This window comes from Alligator mississippiensis, chromosome 3 (assembly GCF_030867095.1).
Source record: "Alligator mississippiensis isolate rAllMis1 chromosome 3, rAllMis1, whole genome shotgun sequence".
In the NCBI taxonomy this organism is placed as follows: domain Eukaryota; kingdom Metazoa; phylum Chordata; order Crocodylia; family Alligatoridae; genus Alligator; species Alligator mississippiensis.
The window spans coordinates 92,151,215-92,169,272 of record NC_081826.1 but is presented as its reverse complement, the minus strand read 5'-3'; the positions used below and the strand labels follow the sequence as shown (position 1 = coordinate 92,169,272).

General features: G+C 38.0%; 1 protein-coding gene across 5 annotated transcripts in view; it reads left to right on the top strand.

Moving 5' to 3' along the window:
- The window catches only part of ZBTB14 (zinc finger and BTB domain containing 14), a 24,533-nt gene extending 6,475 nt beyond the window's left edge, over positions 1-18,058 (top strand). For 2 of the 5 annotated variants that reach the window (XM_059724198.1, XM_059724199.1), the window contains exons 3-4: positions 351-12,373; positions 14,188-18,058. In XM_059724198.1, the coding sequence (XP_059580181.1) occupies positions 351-1,694 (1,344 nt within the window). In that variant the 3' untranslated portion in view covers positions 1,695-12,373; positions 14,188-18,058. The remainder of the gene's footprint in view (positions 1-350; positions 12,374-14,187) is intronic. The other 3 variants (XM_059724202.1, XM_059724201.1, XM_059724200.1) reach the window with 3 other exon arrangements.

The following is an 18,058-nucleotide window of genomic DNA, read 5'->3' as shown; positions in this document are numbered from 1 at the left end:
CTTTTGTTATAAGAAATGCTAGTGTTGCAGTAATATCAGGCATTTTCTTCACAGAGAAAGTCAGTTTTGTGGACTGATTGTAGCATTAAATATTTGAGTAAATTTATATTTTCGTTAAAAATAAATATTGTCATTTAAAAATTAGCAATTTCTTCTACCATGCACATACACAGTACTAGGTGAAACATAAACTTTGAGCATTTATATAATATGAAGGGTTAATGTGAAAGATATTTCTGATCAGTTTATGTCAAAGTTTTTGTTTGGATTTTTTTATAATTGTCTTTTGTGAGTTGGTGTTTTAAACGAACTTACTAAGAAATCAAGATTTTCTTTCTTTTATTTAACAGGAGTTTTTCATCAGTATGTCTGAAACCATTAAATATAATGACGACGATCACAAAACTGTGTTTCTGAAAACATTAAACGAGCAACGTTTGGAAGGAGAATTTTGTGACATAGCTATTGTGGTAGAGGACGTGAAATTCAGAGCACATAGGTGTGTGCTTGCTGCCTGCAGTACATACTTCAAAAAGCTTTTTAAGAAACTGGAAGTTGATAGCTCGTCAGTAATAGAGATAGATTTTCTTCGTTCTGATATATTTGAGGAGGTTTTAAATTATATGTATACTGCAAAGATTTCAGTTAAGAAAGAAGATGTAAATTTGATGATGTCATCAGGTCAGATTCTTGGTATTAGGTTTTTGGATAAACTGTGTTCTCAGAAGCGTGATGTATCTAGTCCTGAAGAAAATTCCCAATCCAAGAGTAAATACTGTCTGAAAATAAATCGTTCTATTGGAGACTCCAACGATAACCAGGATGATGAGGTTGAGGAAATAGGAGATCATGATGACAGCCCATCAGATGTGACAGTGGAAGGAACTCCTCCTAGTCAGGAAGATGGAAAGTCACCTACCACTACGCTAAGAGTTCAAGAAGCGATCCTGAAAGAGTTGGGAAGTGAAGAGGTTCGAAAAGTAAACTGTTACGGCCAAGAAGTAGAGCCCATGGAAACATCTGAATCAAAAGACTTAGGATCTCAAACTCCCCAAGCATTAACATTTAATGATGGTATAAGTGAAGTGAAAGATGAACAGACACCAGGATGGACAACAGCAGCTAGTGACATGAAGTTTGAGTATTTGCTTTATGGCCACAGGGAACAGATTGCCTGTCAGGCATGCGGTAAGACATTTTCTGATGAAGCACGATTGAGAAAGCATGAAAAGCTCCATACTGCTGATAGGCCATTTGTTTGTGAAATGTGTACTAAAGGGTTTACCACCCAAGCTCATTTGAAAGAGCATTTGAAAATACACACTGGTTACAAACCTTACAGTTGTGAGGTGTGTGGGAAGTCTTTTATTCGAGCTCCAGATTTGAAAAAACATGAACGAGTTCACAGTAATGAGAGGCCATTTGCGTGCCATATGTGTGATAAAGCTTTCAAGCACAAGTCCCACCTAAAAGACCATGAAAGAAGACACAGAGGAGAAAAACCTTTTGTCTGCAGCTCCTGCACAAAAGCATTTGCTAAAGCATCTGATTTAAAAAGGCATGAGAACAATATGCATAGTGAAAGAAAACAAGTCACAACAGCCAGTGCCATCCAGAGTGAAACAGAACAGTTACAAGCAGCAGCTATGGCGGCTGAAGCAGAGCAGCAACTTGAAACTATTGCTTGCAGTTAAAGCAGAAAACTTTATCCAAAAAGTAATTAAAAAAATTAGGTTGAACAAAAATTAATTGTTGATACATGTTTAGCCTGATCACCATTTTTTCAAGAAAAAATATTTTTAGAGGGGTTGAATGCTGCTGCATAGAAACATACCATGGTGCTTGGTTATTTTAAAGTATTTTGAACACATGTATTCTTAGAGTATGAAATATTTTTGCTGTTATTAGTGTATAATGCACTAACTCATGTTTTTATTTGGGAAAATGATCAAGTCCTTTATAAACAAAAGGATACTGTTTTAATCCTTTCTGCACTGACTAAATGTGGTGTACATTGTACACATTAAAACAAGGAAGTAAATTAAGTTATATCTAATAATGTCAACATTTGTAGAAAAATACGTGGGAGCAACGTGTTTATTTTTCAGAAAGAGAATTTTTGGGTGTAGTTATGCAAGTGTCATATAAAACATTTAGAATTCATGGTAAAATACATGTGTTGACTTGCTCTAATTTTTAATTCTTCCTTTTCCTTTACTTGCAGTTGCCATCTTTTTAATCCACCTGGTGATTTGGGGTATAGTGAAGTTGCAGATATTTGCTTCTCTGAAAGTTAGACCTTTCATATTCATAATGGCCTAGATTGTGTGTCAGCTGCTTCAGTATAATTTCCAGCCACATTTCATACAGCCCACAAGGGACGGGGTAGAAATAGGATAAATTGTGGAGTGCAGTGGACAATCTAGCAATAAGCTCCAGAGTGTGTCAGGTGTGTGTCTGCACATGTGCCCAGGGTCGCAGCATGTTGAACCAGGGCAGAGCAGCTCCTAGCTCTGTGCTGCAGAAAGGCTGGCTGTGACATGAGGGTGCTTCAGTGCAGGGCTAGCCAGCAGGCCTCAGCCAGCCCCTTCAGCATTTATATGTGCGTTGCTATGGAGTTTTTCACTCCACGACAGGGTAGTACTTGTATTGACAAGTACTATGCTACTGCAGAGTAAATTAGTTCACTCCAGCCTAATAGGGGTGCATTTATAGACACTGAGATGTTTACTGCGTAGCTAATAATTAGTAAATGTCTTGTGTAGATGCACCCGTTGTGCTGAATCTGACCCCCTGGCAATCAGTAGGTAATATAACCTGCAGTTGTATGTTTTTCATGCTGCTTTATCATCACCCTCCCTAAGACAGGTAAGGCAAGACAGTGTTTATTATAACTGGAACTAGCCATGGAGTTGAGTGGTTGAAGATATGGTGCTAGGACCTAGAACTGGTGCAGAGATGTAGGCTGCCGCATCCTTGCCTGCAGCTTTCAGGTTGGGGTATCTCTAATAGGATGATGAGTAGAAGGATCTCCTTGTGAAAAATACTACCTTCTGGGACTCTTTCCATGTTAGGGGTGATCTTGGGCAATGATTCTGTCATTGGCTTAGAATCTGTGATTGCTGGTAGTCTGTTTTTTAAATCAAACTTTTATCCAGGCAGTCTTAGGTGGGAACTTTTAACTGTTCATTAAATTATCACAGTCTTGACAAAATTTATAGAGCCTACAAACAGCTCTCTGTATGTGGTTAACAAGAAAAGAGAGAGTCAGAGCTTCACAATAGATGTTCTTAAAGGGATCCTAAGGAACACAGAGACTTCATTATTTGAAGTGTGTAAATAATGCAAATATTATCTATGTTTTATTTCAATTAAAAACTGGCAAAATGCACTCTTGCACTTCAGGTTGTAAAATTGGTCATTTAAGATGCCTATGACATGAAAGTTGTTAGACCAAGTATTTATAAATTATTGCATGATGTATTGCCTCTTCAATTTCTAAATAGAAATGAAAAACATTTTTTGTAACTGAAAATGAAATTTTATTCTAATAATAGACTTTTTTACAGTTTCATTGTGTATGTCACATAATCAGCGGGTTTAGCAATTTATATTAAAATGCTACTAGTGGTTTGAAAGCTGTTCTGTAAATAAAACAGAAATTGGATATTTTAGAATATGTAAACTTCAGATTTTGGGCTTTCTATTTTTCAAAATATTGTTTCATTTACATTGAGTGCTGTTAGCTTGTAAATTATTTTTATGTTTGCATGATATCAGAGAATATGTACTTGTTTAATTTTATAGCTTCCTACAGGGGACGCATGTTTTGGCAGGTTCCTGTATATAAGGATAGATAAAGATAGAAGGTCCAAAATTGGATCTGTATTTTTCTTTGCTTTTGTTTGTGAAGTTTATTAGTTATTTTATGATTTATTATTTTCAATTCCATTCATCCCCTGTAAGACAATACACATAAGCTGTGCATCTCATTTTAAGGGATCAGAAAGATCTTAGTTTCACATTTTCAGGAATTTATTAAAACAATGTTTTATGTGCTCTTTTAGAAAATATTTTTAAAAGTTGTCATTTTTTTCCCTTCTACATTCCTTGTATTAACATAAGTTCCAAATATGATCTAGTATTGCAATGACAGAATAACATTTAAACATATGGTAATAATTAAAATTTATATAGGCAGGAAAACTGTATTGTCTTGTGTGACTTTTACAAAGTAAATGAATCATTTGGAGCTCAGGTTTTACAGCTCCTCATTCACAGGAATAATCCAGGGAAAGCAGTAGGGTTACTTTCTTGACAGGTGCTCTAGAATTGTGAGCAAAGCTATATGTTATGTTTTAGTTTGTTTGTTCAGCTCCATAATTTTTAGATTAATTGTATTTTCCAGAGATTAATAATGATGGGGTTCTTCAGAAAAGCTATAATTCAAATTCAAATTTTGTTACCTCTGTCATTAGCAGTAATGTAGTCTGCTTTCTTTCTGAATCGTTAACCAAAATTGCAAATATCACCACCTATTTTTTCAAAACTTTAAGAACGCTTAGATTCTAATTGAAGGCAGTGGATCTGCTGAGATGTTCAAGAGCTTTTCTGTATGCTTTTCTATTTGCTTGATTTCCTTTAGAATTTGGGGGATAAAAGTGCATTCAATTAAAAAAGTTATATATGCATGAACTGTGCCTTTCAAATTCAGATACATTTACAAAATCCTAACACAAGGCACTTATCTTCCTTAAGGACTGTTTTCACTTTAAAATTCAATATTTTGTACACACTACTTTCCTTTCTAGATCTTTTCAAATATATTGAATGCTTTTGATGTTGTTTATAATATCAGTAGTTTGTATTTTCTGCTTGATTCTTTCTAAAAAAACATCTCACAACTGTGCTGTTTTTCTCCTACCTTACAAAATAATTCAACTCAGGCTTGGAAATTTGTGCCTGTTAAGGTGAAAGGATCTCGGAAAGGAAATGTAGACAAAGTTATAGGCTGTAGTAAACCCTCTGCATAATTCTGGGGTTTTTTATAAGTACACACAAATATTGCAGTCATTGTATTTCATATACAGTGGATGAAACCCTTGCTTACTGAAGTTAATGGGAGTTTAGCTGTAGACTTCTTTTGGGCCAGGTAATCACCCAGTGTTCCCAAACAAGTCATAGAGAATAAAAAATAGTCATAACAATGGCAAAAAGGTGGGGCATTTGAGGGGCTATGCACAGGATAGCTAAAGTTGGAAGTTATTCTTTTTTGTTTGTATCTTGAAAAATGTGCTTAATTTTGGTTATACGAGTGAATTGTATGGTTTCAGTGAACATCCTTGAGTGCTTAGGGTTAAGTGAGTGTACATAACCTTTGTTTGCAGGTTCACTACTTTTAACCACAATAGGCCAGAACCACTTCTGGTGTAAAATGATGCATTTCCATTGATATAATGGGAACCACGTTGATTTATATTGGTAGGAATGTAAGCTAAAGCTTCTCAAATAACGAATAGCTATTAAATAGGCAAAACAACAATTTTATTAAAAACTAGTTTATTTTACATTTATAGTGAAGGAATTGGAATGAAAAAATACTTGAAAATCAGACCTTTACTGTCCTTTGGTCTAGATTATGAATGACACCTGCTATTTAAGACTGAGGCTTTCTACAAAGGAAAAAGAAAAGGCCAAACGATATACTCTGGGTTGATTTTTTTTTTTTTTTTTACTAGTCTATCTTTAGCGCACAGATTTATTGCAGTGCACTTTCACTTAACAATATTTGCTTGTATTGTCCAACATTTAGAATGTTGTTGTATCTTTGAAATTAAACTGCATAATAGATGGAGCATAATGGGATTCTTCCACAAACATAAATACATTGACATTATAAAAAGCTTTAAAATATATTGATTTGTTCCATGTCCAGTCCCTTGGGCAAGTATTTATGTTGATAATGATTTGAGGCTTAGAACTGCCTTGAAAATTTAAGACTATGTATATTCATTCCAACAACGGGAAAGGGAATTTAAACTGCTAATGTGTAAAGGATCCAGAATAAAATGTAAATTAAGTAAACCTGCCTTACCTTAGTGTACACTAGGGAGAATCAGGAAATGATATAAACTGTTATAGTTCCACTGATTTTGGTGTAAATCATCAGAGCTCCACTAGTTGTTGTCATCATTGTCTTCTTGTTTCCTTGTCATAAACTAGATGTTTTTTCCACAATCATGCACAAGTGATGGCTCTTTCCATTGCTGCAGTGAGGTCTTCCTTCATACAGTTCTCACCAAGGAGTCAGCAAATGAGCATGTGCTCCATGGTCTGTACCTCACCACGCTTGCATATATTTGTGTCATTATAGTAACCCCATTTGATCATGTTTGTTTTTGATCTTCCTGTTTATGTGCAGAGGCAAGTCAGGCATTGCTATGTTGGCCAGTCTAGATCTGCTTCTCTTGTAAGGTCCTTCTGGGGTTACAGGTCCATTTCAGAGCACCTTATGGCATGTAAGCTTTCCTTTAATAACCTCAGCCATGACCTGTCCGCTGTTGTGTCCAGTGGCTCAACACTGATCACAAAACTCTTTTATATTTTAAGCTGTTTAGTTATGTGTGACCATACAGTGGATGCCTGGGGTCTTCTATCTGCTGTGATTTTTCTTTTTGGCTCTCTACCTTTCGTCTGATATCAGGTGGTCCAATGTCAGCCAGTAAGTACAGGCTATCCTTTGGTGTTGCTTTTGACGTCCTGTTATTTCATGACATGTCATTTAGAACTGGGTATGTTTTCTTGGCATGAACTGATTGTTACCATACTGGAAATGCATACTCTGCAGTGGAGTAACACAAGGCAATAGCAGTGGTTCCTAATGTAGCTGGGCTTCCTCCTCACTGGGCGCATTTACACATCGCTCTACAGCTACATAACAATACACTATGTCAGCATATGGCGCACTACAGTGACATAGCGATCACGTGGGTTTACACGTGATCGCCAACTACATCACTGTAGCGGCGTGCTCCCCAGTATAGTGCGCTGCTGTGGGGAAGTAGAAGTGAAGTTTAACTGCGCCGCACGCATGGTGTAGTAACCACCTGTTCTGTGCCGTGCTTTAGTACTTCCAAAAGGAAGTAGTATAGCATGACGCCATAGCACCATCACCGTATGGAGATGTGTAGATCCACCCACTGTGAAGTGACCAACTTTCAAAGTATGGTGTTGTAGGTGCTGAGTTACCCTTTCATCTTCTCTACATGTGCTTTGAAGGTAAGTGTTTGGTCCAGTGTAACCCTAAAATACACAGTGTTTGGGTGATTAGTTGTTGGGATTCCATCCAAGATAATGTTTTAATTTCTGCTTGGCTTCTCTGTGGTGTAGGTGAAAAGCTGTAACCTGTGTCTTGGTTGGGTTGGCACAAAGCTGGTTATTGTAGTAATCTGAGTGGTTGTTCAGTATGCATGTCAGTCTGTTCTCAGCAGCGGCAAAGTCCTCTTGTGAGGTGATATATTGATCATCAGCATATATGAAGCTCCTCGTATTACTCTGTATGGGTTGGTAATTGGTATATAAAAAAGTATGTCCCATAAACTTTTCTTAATAATTTAAGAACATAAGGAACATAATGCCATACTAGGTTAGACCAGTAGCCCATTTAGTAGGGCTTTGCAAAGCTTTGGTCCCAGATTCAATTTGGCAGAGATTCAGCCCAATTCAGTAGTTGAATCTCCAAAACGAATCAGGAGACCCGTTAATTTCTCCAAATTGAATCAGGACCCTCTGCATTGATTTGGAGAGTTTTGGAAAAATTTGGTGATTTGAACATAGACACAGCTTTAAATGTTTTTCTACGTATCTCAAGGTACCAGGCTGTTCATGAATGCTGCGATGGTGGTGGGGCAGATTGAGCATCCCACAGGAGCGTGGGCGGGGGGGAGGTCCCCAGCATGCTCAGCAGCAGACCTGGAAGTGATCAGAAGCCTCCCTTCCCCCCCCCCCCCCTTCAGGACCCCCAGCTCGGCAACTGGTGCTTCCTGAGTCAGCGGTGGGGGGGCACCTGGGGTCCTGAATTGAATACAACCCATTTCGCATGCCCCTACCATTTAGCCCAGTATCCTGTTTTCTACAGTGGCAGTAATAGATGCTTTAGAGCAGGGCCCATGGGCTAGATCCTAAAGCCTGGGAGTCAGATTCAGCCTGTAAAGTTTCAATCCAGTCTGCATATTACTAGGGGTGCATTGATCCTAAGCTGTTTAATCTGTTCTGCGTTTTGCTAATGGCATGCCCATCCCCTTTGTCTGTTTTAGCAAGCTGCTCCAGACTTCCTAGAGGGCTGCTCTCCCTCACAAGCCTCTGCTCACTGTCCCTGGAGTGGTAGAGAGAAGCAGTGGCCCATGAGTTGTTCCCCATGCTAGTAAAAAGCTGCCAACCTTTGCTGTAGCGGTAAAGTATATGAACAGTGTGTCGAGAGCAGTGATTTTCAATCATGGTGCCTTGAGATGGCATTTTTTCCATTTTGCTTTCAGTTCTCTCCTTAATGCCACCCCACATTCTATTGACTTTTTTGAATGCCACTATACAGTGAGCTGTTTTTAAAGAACTGTCTACAGTGACTCCAGTGTCTCTTTCCTGAGTCATAACAGCCACTTCAGAAAATTTCTCTCTTACTTCTTGTCCAGGTGAAGGATTTGCCCAGTCTGTGTGAGGATCGGAGTTTCTCATTATTATAATTTGTCCCACTTTTGCAATTTCTCTAAGTAATCTCCCTTAACGTTTTTCTAATCACCTTTGCCCTCCTGATCAGGTGGTTGGTAGTATAATCCTAGTCCTATGTTCCTTTTAATTAACTACAGAATTTCTACCCACAGAAGTTCTATGGTAGATTCCCTTTAAGATGAGAGTTTTATGCTGCTACTGTCTATACTATCCTTAACTTACAGCACAACTCCCCCATTTACACTTCTTACTCTGCCTTTCCTATGTAGTTTGTAATCGGGTATAACAATATCTCATTTATTATCACTTTTCTACCAGGTCTTTGAGATGCCTATTATGTCAAAATCATCTTTTAATACCAGGTATTCTAGATCATCTATCTTATATTGTAGGCTTCTAATATTTGTATAGAAGTACATACAAGCAGTCCTTGGACTTATGACAATTAGTTCCTGAAAACTGCATCCTAAGTTGAAACATTGTAACTTGGAACTGATTTTCTCATAGGAACAATGTAATAAATGGGGGATTGGTTCCTGAATCAAGGCCTAATACCCTATTTTCACCAAAAATAACCCAGAATTTTGTACTCAATCTATTATAGATGAGTAATATAGCTACATTAATATATTTATATTGTAAATAGCAATCATATTGATATAGAAGGACTTCTTTGAAGGGCTCTTGGTTGGACTTTTTGAAGGGTTCTTGGATGGAGTCTTCTCAGGAGTCTTGACTGCAGGTTTTTCTGGAGCCTTGTCTGCTTTCTTAAAGAAAGTGTCCAAGGAAGTTTGAACAGATGTTTTCTAGGGAGTTGGGCAACGCAGCAAACCTATTTTCTGGCATGGCGTGATGTGGCGTGAGATCAAGCATTGTAAAGTCAAAACTGATGTCAGAAAGTCAAAACAGGGTGTCAATTTATAAAAATTGTAAGTGCTGTTCATTGTAACTGAAAACATCTGAAGTTGAGGACTTCCTGTACTCATTTTGTCCTAGCTCAGTTGCCTGCTACTGCATGTGTTATTTGACTGAGACACTAACTTTTCTGGCTTAACTTCACCATTGTCTACAGCAGTGGTCCTCCACTGGGGTGTCACAGCACACTGGGGTGCCTTGATATCCTTTTAGGAGTGCCACAGAATGCCATGCAATGTTAGCACTGTTAGGTGTGTAAACATGATTCACAAGATAAACGCAACAATTTCAAATAATAACCCACAGTCCTAAAAAAAAAATATGATCTGTTGCGGTCTTCCTGTGTTCTTTGCAATAGAAAAATTGCTGTATTATTTTCCTGTAGCCAAAATATGAGTGAAAACTAAGAGCTGGCATTTTCCGAGGGGTGCCTTGATTAAGAAAAAGGTTGAGAACTACTGGTCTAGTCACACGTCCTACTTCCCTACTAGCCTTTCTAATATATGTTCTCTTCTGACTTAGATAAGTAAAGTATATTCCTCTTGGAATATATACCTTTTAATAACAGTATGGGATAGGATGTTTCTGCATAAAAGATAAAGAAACATCTAAGGAATATATGTCTTTCTCTAACAGAATTCAGCCGTAGGTCTTACTAGCGTGCAGTGACGTTAAAGTGTGTAAATTGCATTAAAAATTCCATTGCACCATCTGGACTTTCATTTGTCTCCTTGCAGATATAATAAAATTATAATCATTTTCTTATTCATTTTTTAAAGGAAGCAAGGAATTCGTGAATCGGTTTTGCTAAATATCAGAAGGCAAGACTCATGATAGCTACAAGAAATCCATTAAGAAACTGGGTATGCTGTGGGGAAGTTAGGTGTACACAAAGTATATAATAATGTTATAAATCAGGAATGAATTCTTCATTCCTGACCTTTCTTTCTTACTTTTCTTGAGGGTTAAGCCTTAACCCTTAAAATATTTATACAACTGTACTGTGTAGGTATGTTGTTTCATTGACTTAAATGGGACTCTCATCTATTAAGAATAATAACTCTTATCTATTAAGAAGCGTATTATTAGGATCTTGAACTGTAAACTGTTACTGTGGCTAGGACTGTGTTTAGGCTTGTAGCTTTGTGTGTTGGGGGAGGAGAAACACACTGCCAGGTCTGCAGGAATAGAAACAGATGCAAAGGAAGGCACCTATATAAATTCATTCTGATTTTTGTAGGCACTGACTCCTAGAAGCTCTCATTGCTTTCAGTCAGAGGTATTTTTAAATACAAAGATCAAACTACTTTTAAGTGTCTAAATATATGTTTCCAGATTTACTTTTATGCTCTTCAACTTGAAAAATTGAAACCATAAGTAATGATAATATAGACTATATTTTGTATTTTGCCTATGTTATATACATTCAGCAAAAAAGGCAGAATCAAGAGCAGAAAAATAGCATAATTACTCTATCCTAGTCTTACCATCCATTCAGGAAAATGAAGTTGATGCTATGTCCTCTCCATTTAGACGGGAATCCCTGATGGTGATTGTAGTTCAGTAGTTCAGCCAATCAGAGAACAAAATCTGTGTTCTATGGAAAATTTCAGTACAACATTTATTTTTATTCTAAAAAGCTGACCTTTATTGCAGAACAGAAATTCCCCCACCAATATTGATTCAGAAACATTGAAACATTTCATTTTGATAATAATGAGTCCTTATATTTAGATAACATTAAAATAGTATGACATAAACAAATATTATATATATTGCTAAAATCACTATTTTAATAGAGAAGTTAAACAAAAATTGAAAAAATAATGCATGTAGAACATCATAACATCAGGAGCTAATAGCACTAGTCCAATTGACACAGCTAGAAATGAACTGGTACATTTCTTAAAATATAGAGAGTAATAAAAATCAAAGACTGTCTGATTTATAGCAAGATCATGGAAATGGGGTGAAATTGCATTTCCAAAGGAAAACAGACAGGCAAACATATAAAGTAGCTAAACTGGGGTAACTAAAACGGTGAATTTTTTACATGATTTATTCTCAAAGACTGCAATTTATGGCATCCCCATTACATAGTACCACTATTTTATCAACAGTTGCAGTTATAATCTAGTCTTAGATTGGCCAGGTACATTTCTTTAGATGGTTTGCAATCATGATAGTAAAGTTCTGACTTCAGAAGTTCAAGAGAGGAAATTAAGACCTAGCACTTTATAACAGGAACATAAATTAGAGGTCTTGACCTTTCCACCTTAAGTCACATGAATAAAACTTACTATAATCACTGGTAGGTGCCTTAAAATCATTGGTTGTGCTAGTTTAAGATGCTTAAAACTACTTTTGAAGGCTGTTTTATATCTTAATAGATACTGCTTTGCATTCTATTAAGGAAAGTCCAACTAGTTTTGTTTCCCCTTGGTTGTTGAGAGAGAAACGTTCTAAACTGGAAAAAAAGCAATTGCATAAGGATTTCTTGGTCACTAGGTCAGATGGAGGGAGAGAATATTTTCAAACTAGATTCCCTGATGAATAGTGAAAAATAACTGGAACATTTGCTATATTATTTCAAATGAGTTATTGTAAATAAGATAAACCTAATGTCTTTTCTTATTATTGGATTAAGCATTACAGATGTTGTGAAACACTAAAGCTCAGAAGAAAATGCATAGAGAGGCAGCTTTAGACCTGTGGAGCCCAAGCAGATGCTAAGGTGAGAGCCTCTCTTTCCCACCTGCACATTGGATGACTACATAGATATTACCTAACAGCCTCATGCCATTCCCCATGACCTGAGTCCTGCCATGATTCCCCAACCCTAATGTTGGTTCTGGATGTGTACAAAGCAAAGACTAAGACTGACAGTTTGAAAGTATATAAATAGCAAGAACACTTATCTTAAAATGTCAGCACTTTCCTGTACATAGTTGTTTATGTACTACATTAAAATGTATATATGAATGCAACAGGCTGTTGATAAACAACTTGTGGGTTTAAACAACTTGTTTTAACAATAACATTTAGCTGAAACGAAGTGGAGGCAATATAGACAATCAAAAGGAAAACTCCAGAATGATTAGTGTTTACTGGAAGTGTTAAAGTTTAAATAGAAATAAACTACCTGTTCTAACAGAAATGATAACAAAAGTATATAAAATGTTAAATGGTTGAGTTTCTCAAACTTTTCCCCTATCCCATTTGTATGACTCTCTAACAGCTTCTCTCAGTCATAAGTTTGATTAAAGACTATAAAAAAAAGATGCTGCTTAGATGGAGGTAATAGGTTCTGATAAAGCAGGACCTTCCTCCTGTGTACTTTATATGCCAGCCTGATTTTTATTATTGCTATCTGGGGAAATTAAACCAAAAGACCCAGCTAGACAAAGCCTTGGCTAGGATGATATAGGTGGGGATGGTCCTGCTTTGAGCAGGAGGTTGAACTAGATGTCTTCCTCAGGTCTCTTTCAACCCTACTTTTCTATGATCCTATCATTCAAAAATCTTTAACACATGTATTCACATTTTTAATAAATTACGCCCAGCTGGCATGATTTAAATCAATAAGAAATAAGGACATTAAAAAGGAATAAGACATAACAATAAGAGAATACATTTCAATGTACTAAAAACAGTTTTGCTGTTTGCTTACTTTTTAGTAATGTTTAGAGGAAAAAACTTAAGTTTAGGTGGGTGGTGCAGGTTGTACTCTAGAATAGGTGTGTCAAACTCACCTAGGTTCCTAAGACAGATCCAGATTGTGAGGCTGGATCTGGACCCACCTCCAATGGCAGGGTGAGCAGCATCAGGGACCTGCAGGGGATTAATGCAACTGTTGTTTGTTCCTCCACCACTAACTCCTCCTCCACCACCCTAGCCCCAGCAGGGCTCACACCCCAGGCTTGTGTGTTGGGCCCCACCCCCAAATTGCAAGGCCCTTCTAGGAGTCTGATGGACCAGATGATACAGCCATGAAGGCCGTATGTCTGACGCTTCTGCTCTAGAATCTCTTAAACTTCTAAACAACATCATATTGGGTTTTATATAAGACATAGAATATTCTAATAAAGTAATGTTTTGGGAAGTAACCAGTCTCCAATGAGAATATACTTTCTCTCTTTCAGCAAAGTTTGTTATCTGCTGCACAATATTTATTTTCATAAATAAAACAAGCTAAAATGTTAAATATGTTTTTTCTTTCCTCATGGTTTCCCAGCTTGATTGTTTTACTTTAAGCTCTCCAGTACTCCCTATCCTGCTGATTATATAAAGGCATGTTGTGAATATACTTTTTATTGACCTTTCATAACTCAGTCTTATTTCTACCTCTTTGCTCAAACATTCTAAGGTCATCAGTAGCTCATGGAAATTATTACTTGGAAATGTGCTTGTTACCTAAAATTATTTTATTTTTCCGTATGTTTTCATTATACATTTGACTCAATATTTTTTTTGTTTATGCTTCCTGAGACACTATTGATTAATTTCTTTATGATTACAATGAAATCATTTATTTGTGCTGTCTTTCAGAAACCTTCACAAGTTTGAAAGAGGACACAGGTGAGCACACAGGCTTGCAGTTTCACAAGTTACAGTAGGGTAACTTTATTGGGGCGGGGGGAAGTGTTGACGAAGATACAAGCCCTGGATGCTGATTCAGAAGGGCCACCAGAATGGCAGCCCCCAGGGAGCTTGTGCCACTGCTGCTATATAGCATATCCTGGAGTAAACATTTACTCAAGACTATTATCTGTCATCACCACAGCCTGTGCAGGGGTAATCATTCCCCCTCCCTGCCCCCCCAGCACCAAAATTGAAAGTTATGCGTCTCGGATCCTAAAAGCCCTGATCTTCCCTTTTTCTATTCTGGCTTGACACTTAAAAGCTTTTAAGCACATATTGAAGTTCAACAATTTGGACAGAATCCTGTTTCTCTTTATATGCTCAAATGGAACTTAACTAGTTTTTGGCCTATTCTATCCTATTCCATTTACCTTCAAAGCTATTAAGCTGCTTGTCCTAGACTCAAATAATTCATCTCTCTGGATGAACTTTTGTCCAGGGATCTTAGTTTGACAGATTTGGAAAAAAAAAACAGGAAAAGAAGAAAAAAAATCACTAAAACACTGACAGTGGGACACTGATATCTATTCTATTCTACATGTGCTATTAATTCAAAGTAGGCTTACTACATAGTAAAAATACTGTGTAGTAAGTTACCTGGGAGCACATCTACACATGTTCCCTTTTGGGAGGAGATTTGCTCTGCCCCCCTGCAGCAGCCAGCGGGAGGTCCAAGTTCCCCTTGGGCGCTAAGCTGGGGGATGGCAGGGAGCATGGGGCTGGTTCCCACATGCACGGGGCCAGAAGAGCTCTGCCAGCTGCAGCAGCAGCTGTCTCCTCACCTTGTACACACTTGGAGGGGGCCTGATGTGCAGGACTGGGAGACAGCTGCTGCTGCCGAGCTTTCCCACCCTGTGCACATGAGGACAAGCCCTGTGCCCAGCAGGGCTTCCCCATGCAGCCTGGCACTGGCCAGGAACTGTCCCATTCTGGGTCAGGTCCCAGCCAGCTCTGGGCTATGTGGAGATTTCCCTGCCCAGCCTAGAGGAACCTGCCCCATTTTGGGGAAATTCTTAGGCCACCTGGAGCTGACTGGGATCTACCCCAGAATGCAAATTTCCCAGCCAGTTCCGGGTAGGAAACTGCTTGTGCAACCCGGAGCTGGTTGGGACCTGTCCAGGAATGGGACAGTTTCCGGCCAGCTCCAGGCTGGGCAGGGAACTCCTCATGCAGCTCAGAATGGGGCAGTTCCCAACTAGCTGCAGACCGGGTGCAGAAATCTTCATGAAGTGCAGAGCTAGTTGGAACCTGCCCCAGAACGGGCAGGCCCTAGGCTAGCTCTGGGCTGTGCAGGGAACTACTTGTGCAGTCCACAGCTGGCTGGGACCTGCCCCAGAATGGGACAGTTCCCAGCCATCCCTGGGCTGGGTGGGGAACTCCTTGGGCAGCCCAGAGCTGGCTGGGACCTGCCCCAGAAGCAGGATAGTTCCCAGCCAATTCCACACTGGGTGGGGAGATGGAATTCCTTAGTTCCAGTGCTACTTGGCTCCCAGCTCCTGTGGGAGGGTGGGGACAGAGAGCTTTCTTCTGGTGCTGCTCAGTTCCTAGCTCCTTGGGGGAATTCCATGTTCTTTGTGAACCCCTAGGGTAGGGGCTGACTGAGAGCAAATTTGCTCCCGTCCAGCATTTAAATGTGCCCTACTGCACAGTAAGTTTACTAATTGTATTTATGACTAGTAACTAACTGTGCAGTAGACTAATTTACTGCACAGTAAATGTGTGCATGTGTAGATGGTATAAATATCAGCATTCTACAGCATAACCTGGAGTAACCATTTGCTTAAGACTTATCTGCATTCCTATGAGCAAGGTGCTAGAATAATTGTCTATATTGGACACGTCTACACATGGCATTGTCACCGTAGGTAGGCACAAACTGTGGCACCATTGCTACTGTGCAGTAGTTTGTTGCTCCTGCGCAATAAGGTTGGGAACAACCCATGCGCCATCAGTACTAAACAAGTACTAAATGACTGCACAGTAACACCTGCACAATTGGGCACACATGTAGATGCGCCCTTTATGTAGTTACCCTGGAACAGGTGCATATCTTTCCATACCTGATCCCAGTGTAATTTATATTGGTATACAAAAGCACTGAAAGTTATACAGATGTATATCCATTGTCTTTGCAGGACTTAAATGTAGATTTCTGAAGATAAAAGTTACTTCTTGGAACTTTTACTGCTTGCAGTTTTTCATATTCATGTAAATTGTTTACTAATTTATGTACTTATTTAGTCTCTCAAATATACACTCTGTTCCAGCAGTTTCTTCACAAAAGCCTCTTAGTTTCACATGCTGTCGCCAACACCTTGATTGGTTAAGGCTTTCATTGTGAGTCTTAGTGAGTCATTCATTGAACTTCAAAAAGAAATTAAAAGTCACCCTATATTCAGACTTATGAAGCATCTAAAATGGTTTAGCCAATTTACTGATTATGTAACTAATTAGCATTGAATTTACTCTTTGTTTTCTTTGGATAATTTGGGATAGAAAGATAAATTATCTTAGATATGAGAATATTTAAAAATGTGGTTCATTCTCAGTCTTTGGGAGGAAGCTTTGTTATAGAAATCTAAAACCTTTCAATATTATTGAATATGTGACCTATAAAGTCTTTCTTCTTGTATTGCTTAAGTATTTCCAGTATTATAAAATATTTTCATTTACTGTTAAATGATTCAGAAACCTCTCCCTTATGTTTTGCAGTGTTTTGGTATGGCACAAACAACTTAGGAAAAACTCTGTATACCTACTTTATGTGCCATGGTCTACTGTCAAGTATGATTGCTCTCTAAAAATTATTTCTCCCATCTGCAATTCTGATTCTCAGCTTTCTGGAAGGATTAAGCTCTTTCCTGTTATTCTTTTCAGATATTCTTCAATACCAACACATGAATTTCTTACGTTCCAGTTAGTATGATTTAGCAAAAATGTTTGACACTACTTTTTTTTTCATCTTGAGGTTTCTTAATGTAATATGATTTTCTTGATTAATGGGTATTTTATTAAGTTGATGAACTTTTGAAACAAAATAATTACATTTCAATGTTACAATGAAAGAGTTTACATTGCAAGTAAAAGTATAGCATTGAAATGACTGGGCATGAGGCTTAAATAGCAGGAGATCTACTGAAATATTTGTGATTTAAAGGGACATTGCCAACTTGATCTTTTTAGTTGACTAGTTTCTAAATATTACAGTTCCTGAGAGGTCAGTCTCTAAATACATTGAGACTTAAAAAAAATATTCTTTAAAATATAACGATGGTACCAAGGGTCTCTTTAGCCAGAGAGAAGCTAACTGATATATAAAGAGAGAGAGAGGTAATAAGCCATGTTAGTCTGAAGTCAGGTAGAAGGTGCCACTCTGCCCTGCCTTCTGTGTGATCAGAGGAAAGTTGGGCTATGAAGGATTTCATGAGGTCATGTAGTCCAGCCCTTTGCCCAAGCCCCTCACTAAAAAACATATGTCTATCTAATCTGCTCTTGGAAACTTCCAAGGTTGGAGACTATATATAAGAGCAACAATGGAATTTACTGAACAAATTGTGGATAAATATGGAAAGCAAACATAATGGAAAAAAGCTGACTTGTAGTTCAATGGGCAATCAATTATTTTAATGCTATTTCTCTTTGTTAATGTACTGTATCAACTATAATCCTTGCCTACTCTGTTTGTTAGCTGAATACTGCCCCTGGCTGTTATATGTTGTGATAAATCTCTCCTTTAAAACTCCACTTTGCAAACATAAATTGTCCGTTCACTGTGGAA